The sequence below is a fragment of the Mizuhopecten yessoensis genome, unplaced genomic scaffold, assembly GCF_002113885.1.
Source record: "Mizuhopecten yessoensis strain PY_sf001 unplaced genomic scaffold, ASM211388v2 scaffold8745, whole genome shotgun sequence".
Classification (NCBI taxonomy): Eukaryota; Metazoa; Mollusca; class Bivalvia; order Pectinida; family Pectinidae; genus Mizuhopecten; species Mizuhopecten yessoensis.
This window is the reverse complement of record NW_018407700.1, coordinates 1,245,658-1,257,197: the sequence shown is the minus strand read 5'-3', so window position 1 is coordinate 1,257,197 and position 11,540 is coordinate 1,245,658. Positions and strand designations below refer to the sequence as shown.

Below are 11,540 nucleotides of genomic sequence, written 5' to 3'. Positions count from 1 at the left end.
GAAGGTCATTCATTTGAACAAACTTTGTAGCCCTTCATCTCAGCATGCTACTGGCCAAATATCATCACCCTGGGCATTTTGGTTATTCAGAAGAAGTTATTTAAAGTTTTTTTAAGACAATTGACCCCTGTGACCTTGAATATAATTGAAAGTCATTCATTTGAACAAACATGGTAGCCCTTCACCCTAGCATGCTACTGACCAAATATCATCTCCTGGACAGTTTGGTTATTGAAAAGAAGTTGTTTCAAGTTTTTAACATATTTGACCCCTGTGACCTTGAAAATAGATGAAGGTCATTTATTTGAACAAACTTGGTAGCCCTTCATCCCAGTTTGCTTCTGGCCAAATACCATCACCCTAGGCTATTCGGTTATTAAGAAGAAGTAGTTTAAAGTAAAATATTGACGCCGGACAGACGGACGGACGGACGCTGGACGCCGCACCACAGCATAAGCTCACTTGGCACTTCGTGCCAGGTGAGCTAAAAATTAAAGCATATGGTCTTAGAGGCAATATTTATAATTGGTTGAGAGATTATTTAAGTGGTAGAAATCAAATGGTATGTTTACGTGAAGCTTTTTCTTACACAGGATATGTAAATGCTGGTGTACCACTAGGTTCTGTGTCAAGAATGTTTGCTGACGACACTTCACTCGCATATTCTTCAAATAATAGTGCAGAAATTTCAATAACCAAAGCATGATTTAGCAGTTATTGATCACTGGTCGAAGAAATGGAATGTAAATTTTAATCCTAATAAAACAGACGTAGTTGTTTTTAATGGTTCTTTAGAAAGACTTGATGTTCACTTGATTTTTAATAACACAACATTGACAAAAGTGTTACACACAAACACTTAGGGGTAACTTTAAATGAAAATGGCAAGTGGGAAACACATATCTTGCATATTGCCAGATCAGACATAAACATTTGTCTGTTTTACGAAAATTGAAATTTACCGTGAATAAAGAAATTTTATCAAAATTATACATTGTATTCATCAGACCTATTTTAGAATATGCGAGTGAAGTGTGGGATGGTTGTAACAATGCAGATTCTGATAAAATAGAAAAAGTCCAACTGGAAGCAGCCAGAATAGTTACAGGGTTTGCCTTTATTTTCTAGTAGACAGTCTTTGTATAGTGAAACTGACTGGGAAAAACTTGAAGACAGACGGAAACAAAAAAAAAAGTTATTATACAAAATGCACCATAATTTAGTTCCTTCTTACCTAAACGACATTGTACCCAATAAAGTAAAGGACATTAGTAGATATAATTTAAGAAATGGTCAAGATTATGTATTACCCAAGTGTCGACTAGTTTTGTATGAAAAATCGTTTATCTCCAGTACCCTGAGAATGTGGAATTCATTAGATATTTCAACTAGAACTCTAGAAACAGTGTCAAGATTTAAACATAGCATTTTTAGAAAAAACAAACCTGTAACTAAACTGTCTGTAGGTAACAGAAAATTTGATATGATACATACTAGACTCCGTCACGTCTGTAGCGCGTTGAATGCAGATCTTTTCAAGTGTAATTTAGTCTTATCACCAGCATGTAACTGTTCTTTCTCAATAGAGAACCACTTTCATTATTTTTTTCAATGTAATATATGCAACCAGTGTCGGGATATACTTTTCAGACAATTGTCTAGATATGATATAGTCATTGATCTAGATGTACTGTTGAACGGTTCTATTAATCTGAACCAGACTGATAATGATAATATACGGTTGTTTGTACAAGAATATATCAAAAACACGAATCGTTTTGCATAATCTGCTTCAGTATCAAATAATAAAGACAAATCATCATTATTAGTCAAATGAAATGTTAAGTAAAAAATTGAGGTTTACATGCAGAAACTGGTTCCAACATTCAGTTGTATCTATTCACTATGCTTTATTATACATGTACATACTTTAATTGTTAGGTATGACATTCATACTATATCTATGCCATTTTAAGTGAAATTCCTTGAACTAGTACTGATATAAGGGAAATGCATATTTCCATCTGTATACATTAACGTTAAGTTTTATAAATATGTATATATAATATTTATATCAACTGTTCATGAAATGCTGCCATATATGTATGTTACCATTGTGTAATAGTTTATGGAAGAGGACGTTTCTAAGTTGTTTAACTTGTGTCCAATTCCATTTGAATTTTTTCAAATAAAATATGTTTAAACTAAAAGAAGTGATTCACCAAAATGTCTGTGAATCCTTAAAATATGAATAACGTCTGGCAGGTCACAGCAACAGACTGATCACAGGTCCCCTCATGACTGATAGCTAGCCTCTATGAATGTGGGAAGAGGATCTCTAGACATGGTTGTCTCATCCAGGGCTGAATAAACAACAACTCCAGGAACCAAGGCAGCCTTAGCCAAAGAAGAGTACAACAAAGACGAGAACCGGAGTCACTTGGAACTTCCTTAAGTACACTGTCACTAGACAGAACAGAAGAAAGGTACAGCATTCATTCCATTCCAGTCACGACAAAGAGCAGCTACTGACCAACCCATTGCATTGATTTGGAACCAGAGAGACAAAAGATGAAAGCTCAATTTTCCAGGGCAGTGGCATGCATCTATCTGAGGTCTGACAGCGTACCATGTTGAAGATCAGAGTATCCACTAAAAAGTTTGACTTGCATGGAAAATGCATGACATGAATTGTCAAATGTATCTCCTCGGAGAGAGGAAGGCAGATCACGGGACATTCAATCTGGTGCCCTCCTTCTGAATGTACATGACAACTGTCAAATTGTTTGTAATCACACAAATCAACTGGGATTACAGAAACTTTCAAAGAGACTGCATGTATAGAGCCATGCAGAACCAAACTTTCCACACATTTATGTTCCATGAAATCAGTTCACTGAACTTCTTATCCAAACAGACATCACACTAAGCCTCCAAACACTGTCATTGATGCATTTACCACAATGGACAATTCTTTAGTGTTTCCCTAGGACTGATCAAGGAGCAGGAACCCAGTTGACAAGAAGAAACCTCCGGAGCGACCTGATGTGTAGTCTCCGGAGCGACCCCTGATGTGTAGTCTCCGGAGCGACCTGATGTGTAGTCTCTCTACTTGGACTACATTTGCAAAGGAGTATGTATGTGCAAATCATAAACTAGACACAAATTTGAATGAAATCACAAGCCTGAACTCTTCAAATGGCCTGATGAGTGTAAAGAAAGACCAATACACAAACTGTACGCTTTGTCTGTTTCACATTCAAATAAAGAGGATGACAAAACAAGTATGTTTGAGATCCAGTATGTAGGGCAATAAGAATTCCATCAAGGGAGATAATTGGGAGAGAAATATTTTATATTGGGATATGATTAATGTTGGTGCTTAGTTAATTATATACAGACTAAAGTTATGCCATTTATTACTGAAATAAAGTCTGGTTGATCTGTATAGTTTTACCAATAATTACCCATACTTGCCAACTCTCCCTATTTCGGAGGGAGACTCACAATTTTGGACCCTATAAATGAGCATTTTCAACTAGTGAATTTGAAAAACTATTCCTATCTGTTATGATCTGAGGATTTCATCTGAAAAAACAGCTCAAAAGATGCCGTTTAAAAGTGTTATTATTGTCCTATGGGTATGTACACACATATTATTTATGCTTTAAATTCTGAGCACTGGCAATTTCACCCATAGAAATTTCAAAAAGTTTGCAAGTATGATTACCTGAAATTCTTACCAGCAGCTGCTGTTTTACCAGTAATGCCAGTCTTACCTGTATTTTCTGTTTTACCTGTAATGCCAGTCTTACCTGTATTTTCTGTTTTATCAGTAATGCCAGTCTTACCTGTATTTTCTGTTTTACCAGTCATGCCAGTCTTACCTGTACTTTCTGTTTTACCAGTAATGCCAGTCTTACCTGTATTTTCTGTTTTACCAGTAATGCCAGTCTTACCTGTATTTTCTGTTTTACCAGTAATGCCAGTCTTACCTGTATTTTCTGGTTCACAAACAGCTCTTCTACTGATTTTCTGTCACGCTCCTGGAGACCTGCATGATGGATACCTATTCCAAATGCCAATGTCAGTTTCAGGTTGGTGTCTCGTATCCCACAGATCAAATTCTCCATCTGTAACCAAATAAAAGTATTCATCATTTACTAGCTCACATTTGTACTTGTCATTTAATAAAAAAAAATATTGACTTTCATCTGATTCCATCAACAGCTGGCACTTCTGTATCCAAAAGGAAAGCAGAGAAACACTTTGTTAAATCAGAAAAGAATTGGTTAAATGACTTAAAAAAATAGTTTTGAGTAATATTAACCTTGGTTTTCAATCTTGAGAAAAGTGTTTACCCCAGATTTTGAATCTGAGGCTCACCAAGAGTATGTGTTATATAATAAACCACATTTTATAAGTAACTTAAATTGACAGTGACTTTTTATGTGATTTTGAAAATATAAAGACATTATATGAAGAAATCTTCAATTTCAAAACATCATTTCTTATAGATGTAACAGTAACACAGGTAATTTGTTTATTGCTATGTATAATCTCATATTCCTCTTATTTACTTTTTCTTGTTTTTCTTGTCACCTGGACTGGAAACTAACACATCCCTTCTGGCAAAATACATATTAATTTTAAGAGTAAGCTGGTTAAAATATCCCTCACACAAAAAATCCTACAAGTACATTTGTTTGCCTCTCTGGAAAACTATACCACTGATATTTAACAATTAGACACTGTCCAAGAGCTATCCTTGTACTTAGTCCTCTATGTATCATCAATGTGTTTGTCTTTAATGAGTGTGTCCATCTGTTCTCAGTTTAATTTGTTTAGATGTTCACTCACCAATATGTGATAAAAAGAAACAAGCTTCGATGATTGAGTTTCTAATTTAGCAAGTGAAAATTTCAATTGTTTGCAATACTTCTGTTGTGGCTATAACAGTTCTGTTTCCAGCTTGCAGCTTAATGAATTCAGCGTATGTGAGAATGACTTCAAAAATTGATATCTGTGACCATAAATAGCAAGTTTTCAACAATTAAATTGTCCTCTGGGGTAAATCATTTCGGAATCCCAAATGTCAGAAAGTTGTCTGTTGATCGATGGCTGCATGCCGACATTTCAACATATCAGCAATTTCCGGATCTCCATCAATCTCAGAAAATCGAAGCTTGGATTTTTTTCTCTCAACTCTCTCAACGGAATAATTGTTGCAAATATGTTAACAACCTTAAAATGAGTAGCAGACAGATCCTAATGGTAGGCCTTGACCCTAATGTCTCTAACTAGTGTGTGCTAATTCACCGACAAATTAAAATTTCCAGAGAATTCCATGGAGACCATATACATCGAGCAATTCCATCTCAACAAAAACACAAATTGATAGCAAAGACCACTTAGGCCCTTAACAGGTAAAGATCATGCATAGTCTTTTTTTGGGGAGTAATGGTTTTCTATCTTCTGTAATATTATTAAGCCAGATAAAAGGATGTTCCCGTTGAATTTCCATACGTTTAATCCGATCATGCAATTGCCTGTGTTACAGCCTCGCTTAAAGGCTTAATAAGCAGAGCAAACATGTTAACCACTTCACTCAAACAAATTGATAGTTAGAAACAGTCTCATGTTCTTGACCAAGATTTTTTTTCAAAGAAATGACTGATTCAGAGATTTCTTTTATGTTGGATTAGGAAATAAACATTTGTTAAGCTTAGAAAGTCTTTGAAGTAAGAACAAGAGGCCAATGGGCCTTAATATCATCTGAGTCGTAATGTTATAAAAAAACAAGAGGCTCATGGGCCTTAATATCATCTGAGTTGTAATGTAATAAAAAACAAGCGGCCCATGGGCCTTAATCGCATCTGACTTGTAATGTAATAAAAAACAAGCGGCCCATGGGCCTTAATCGCATCTGACTTGTAATGTAATAAAAAACAAGATGCCCATGGGCCTTAATAGCATCTGAGTCGTAATGTGATAAAAAAACAAGAGGCTCATGGGCCTTAATATCAACTGAGTTGTAATGTAATAAAAAACAAGAGGCCCATGGGCCTTAATATCATCTGAGTCGTAATATACTAAAAAACAAGAGGCCCATGGGCCTTAATATCATCTGAGTAGTAATATACTAAAAAACAAGAGGCCCATGAGCCTTAATATCATCTGAGTTGTAATATAATAAAAAACAAGAGGCCCATGGGTCTTAATATCATCTAAGTTGTAATATAATAACAAGAGGCCCATGGGCCTTAATAGCATCTGAGTCGTAATGTAATAAAAAACAAGAGGCACATGGGCCTTAATATCATCTGATTCGTAATGTAATAAAAAACAAGAGGCCCATGGGCCTTAATATCATCTGAGTTGTAACGTAATATTTTTTTTATTGTTTTAAATTTGCAGCACAATGTGGAAATAATCATATAAGAAACAAGACAGACATGTACATTGTATGCAGCCCTTAAGGAGGGTCAAGGCTTTAATTTTAATCAACCTTCTATCCCAAAGAGATCAATTAATTTCCACTCAAAATAAGCAGAACTTAAGATTCCCAGGGACCTAAACACCCAGGGACCTAAACACCCAGGGACCTAAACTGTCACCAAGAATATTCTGAATGTTGCGGTTAATTATGGTTTGGGACAGGGATTTAAATCTGTTTTACAAAAATGTTGATATTAAACATACCAATGTAATTGTACAGTGTGTCTGAATTTATATCAAATAGTAAGGTTATACAGTGTGGAGCAACTTATGAAAATGAGTTTTTAGCTAGTGTTTGGCTGATGTAATAGCTTGGTTTGGGGTGGCCATTTTGGACTGCAGATAAGGCAAAAGCTAAGAACATTTGACCAAAATATGATAAAAACATGTATAGAAAGACAGAAGCCAATAGCTGCATCAGTTCTTTGAAGAAGACGTTGAAAGTGTCACAGCAGTCACTAAGGCCTAGGTTGGCCATTTTCATTTTTGAATCGATAAAAAAATAAGAACCTCATCTGGACCACATAAGGACCATTTTCACCACACTTGGCCTCAATAGCAGTAGCTGTTCTTAAGAATAAATTGAAAATGTTTTAGCCAATCAGAGGCCAGGATGGTCATTTTAATTCTGGATCTACACAAAAAAAGTCTTGGTCAGGATCACATAAGGAACATTAATTTTGTTAATTAAGTTTGGAGTCAACAGCTGCAGTAGTTTTTTTAGATGAATTTAAAAAATGTCTCGGACAATCAGAATGTAGCCAGAGTTGGTATTTTGAGTTTTGGATCAGTCCAAAATGTAAGAACACTTGATCAGAACCTCATACGGGTCATTTGCTCTTAGTTTGGACTCCAACATTTTGGTGATTCATAAGAAGTCAGAATTGTTCATTCCTAATGGACGGCGTATTACGGACAATAGATAATGACAGATAAAGATGGATGACAATAGTTTTAAGCCACCAATGAGCTTTTGGTTCAGGTAAACTGAAAATATTCTCAAAAAGGTTATTTTTGTCTATATCAATAATTATTAATTTAATGTTATCCCCAGGGGAAAATGGGTGAGGGAGGTGTTCAGGAAATTCATGATTTTGATAAAGCACCTTAAGGAATTTTCCATCAATGAAAATATTTGATTCTGAGAATTCCAGTTACCAAAAGAAAACTTAAACCAATGGAACCCCTTATTGCGGCTCACTCCTAAAAGGTTTATCTTTGGCCATGAAAACTTCATACAAATATCGTATTGAAATAAAATCTGTGAATTGGATGACACACGTAGAATGTTTGTTTGCCGAGTACCACTACAATATTTGGAAACAAGTTTAGAATTCTGTGACATTTGATTAACCTAGAAAAAGTAAAGTGCTATTACCCATCACAAAACAGCAGGAACAGCAGCAATGCATCACTTAGTATATACAAACACCACTGAGGGGTACGCACAACCTCTGACTACATACAAGGACAGCATCACTTAGTATATACAAACACCACTGAGGGGTACGCACAATCTCTGACTACATACAAGGACAGCATCACTTAGTATACAAACACCAGTGAGGGGTACGCACAACCTCCGACTACATACAAGGACAGCACCACTTAGTATATACAAACACTACTGAGGGGTACGCACAATCTCTGTCTACATACAAGGACAGCATCAATTAGTATACAAACACCACTGAGGGGCACGCACAACCTCTGACTACATATAAGGACAGCATCACTTAGTATACAAACACCACTGAGGGGTACGCACAACCACTGACTATACATACAAGGACAGCATCACTTAGTATACAAACACCACTGAGGGGTACGCACGACTTCTGACTACATACAAGGACAGCATCACTTAGTATACAAACACCACTGAAGGGTACGCACAACCTCTAACTACATACAAGGACAGCATCACTTAGTATACAAACACCACTGAGGGGTACGCACGACTTCTGACTACATACAAGGACAGCATCACTTAGTATACAAACACCACTGAGGGGTACGCACAACCTCTGACTACATACAAGGACAGCATCACTTAGTATACAAACACCAATGAAGGGTACGCACAACCTCTGACTACACACAAGGACAGCATCACTTAGTATACAAACACCACTGAAGGGTACGCACAACCTCTGACTACATACAAGGACAGCATCATCAACAACGGGAACCTGCGTATTCCATGTCTCCAGGCATCTTTCTCCAGACACCCTTGCACCTGTACTGTACCCTTGACAACCTCCAGCTGCACAGTCCAATGATATACCAGTGACTGATGATGGTACGGACACAGGAAATACACTTGTCAAGGGACATGACTCTTGTCTTTGCTAAAATTCAGCCCCCATCAATGGCCAACAGGATGTGACCTTTAGTGCTACCACTCACCAGGTCCATTTTCATCAACATAGACAGATGGTCTTCCTTCCTAATGGGTTACACAAATGTTCGTAAAACAAGATGTCTCCTTCTATTTATATTTTCATCTAGATTCCTTCCAAATATGTTCCCTTTGATTCTTGAAAAACAGACAATTTGAAATTAAAAATAATTGGGATTTCCCTATCTTGATGTAAAATGCTAATGGCAGGATTTGAGTCGATGAAACCCAGTGGGGCTGTTCATTACCAATTTAGATGGTAAATAACAGTATTTGGTCACAGTAATGCTGCCACAAAAACCGTGTACAGAACGTCAATACTTCTGTCAGTATTGGAACTGAAGGTCCATTTCATGAGTTTGGAGGCATGGTAATTAAGACAAATCTTCAACGTAATGGAGTTGTTAGTGTCATGAATCCTACAACTTGTCAGTAACCATCACGCTCACGAATAAATGACTTTTTACATTAGGTTACGTACACAACCTTGACATGATCCTATGTCTTATAGTCGTATAGTATTGAGGTACTCTGTACAATTTAGAAGACAATTTTGGTTTCAATATACGAAAGAACTCTATCACATATCAGAGTCCACTGCCAATAACCCAAGGCATCCCGTATTTGGCTGGAACTGTAGGGAGACTAAAACCTAATTATTTTCTAGTTAACTCAATCAAATTAGGTTAATGTTTCAGACCAGGCAAGTCCCTGCAAGTCACTTTCAGAACAAGTATCAACATTTTGGATTTCTGCAAAGCCCTGAATCTCCATAACTATCGACCTCTCACAAAAAATTCATTCTTTTCTTTCTCACAGAAACTCTTACAAGATCTATGTTTATCTACTCTCACAAAAACATCCTTTTCATTTCTCACAAAATCCATGCCTATCAACTATCACAAAAAAAATACAAGCTTTTCATCTCTCACAAAATCCATGCTTATAAACTCTCACAAAAACAGAGCTTTTCATCTCTCAAAATAAAATCCACTTATAATCCCTCATAAAACCGTACTTCACTTTTCTCTCAAAATCCATGCTTATCAACTCTCACAAAAACATGTCTGATCGTCTCTATAAAGCTGGTAATAATTCACTTTCTAGTAAGATAAGACTGCTTGGTTCCAGCATCACCATCAATCAGTCCAATCACAGTGCCCGGTGTATATATCTCCTACTCTACTTGGTTTTAATTAATTCATACAGCAACATCATACACACAATTCCTAAAAAACAAATCCAAACATTTGAAAATTAAAGTAACTTTATTATATTATACTAAAGGATCCCCCTCCCTGCTAAAAGAAAGACTTTATCTATATAGTCTTTCACATAATTCTGAGAGATCTTGATAACAAAAATTTTAAAAAGTTGGACAACAAATCAGCGACCAGTATAAATGGCAATACTTCTGATTAAGACTGCTAAAATGATAAAGACTACTTCAAACAATGATCAGTTTCCCAGGTGTACTTAAATGGTACACTTGTATATAGTCTGTATGCACCATATTCCTGTGTCTCAATATCCTCTAGCGGCGCCACCTCATGACTTATTCATGTCTTATTCACTAGGATCGGGGAGACAGATACCTCTGTGTGACAAGGCATCCAGAAATCTTCTCCTCTTTTATGAATAAATAACTGAAGAATTAAGTAGCGTTAGTTACCGACTCCAAGGTACTTAATCTCTCACGCTAGTCACCCAATGTACGATTAGGAGCAACAGCATTTCTATAATCCCATCATACATTTGTCTAGTTCACACCTACAGCTGTAACCAGATCATGATCAGCTTAAAGGCGGTGATACATCAAGTTTTAATCAGAAATATTATATGACTTCTATCAAGAAATAGGTCAAAATGATCTTTTCTTCATTTTGTTAAAGGTTTTAAACTTCCAGTAAAAGCTGATGAGGCCTAGAAGTGAGGATCGAGTTTGATGAAGGTGTGAGACTCCCCATTGCATGTTGCTTGGGCATTACACATATCCCCTTATAATCATCTTTCTGACACTGGAACATTATTTCATCCATAGTGTCGACCCAAAGTACGATCTTTGTGAGTAGTTATGGATGGTTATACATGCATAATGCATGTCAGTGGTACAGTTATGGAGGTGTAGGGGGTCGACCTTAAAAGTACACATTAAACAGCCATGAGATTCTTAGATAGCCTGGTATCAGAACAACCAATTTATCTATAAATATTACTTCTCTAGTCAACTGAAATGATGTCTATACATAGAAAAACTTTTAATATTAATTAATTTGTTTTAATGAATTTTAACATTTAAAAAAAATTTTTACAATGAATGTCAGTAGTAAGTCCATGACAGTTTCAGTATGACAGTTGTTAGTCCATGTCAGTTTCTGTATGATGTATGTCACTTTTTAGTCCATGTCAGTTTCTGTATGACAGTTGCTAGTCCTTGTCAGTTTCTGTATGACAGTTGCTAGTCCACATCTGTTTCTGTATGTCAGTTGTTAGTCCATGTCAGTTTCTGTATGTCAGTTGTTAGTCCATGTCAGTTTCTGTATGTCAGTTGTTAGTCTGTGTCAGTTTCTGTACGACAGTTGTTAGTCCGTGTCAGTTTCTGTATGTCAGTTGTTAGTCCGTGTCAGTTTCTGTATGACAG

At 36.3% G+C, this 11,540-nt stretch overlaps 1 protein-coding gene across 1 annotated transcript in view; it reads right to left on the bottom strand.

The window, feature by feature from the left end:
- LOC110456442 (activating signal cointegrator 1 complex subunit 3-like) overlaps positions 1 to 11,540 on the bottom strand; it is a 356,696-nt gene that overhangs the window by 173,742 nt on the left and 171,414 nt on the right. The window contains exon 32 of the mRNA XM_021507214.1: positions 3,888 to 4,133. Within this exon, the coding sequence (XP_021362889.1) occupies positions 3,888 to 4,133 (246 nt within the window). The remainder of the gene's footprint in view (positions 1 to 3,887; positions 4,134 to 11,540) is intronic.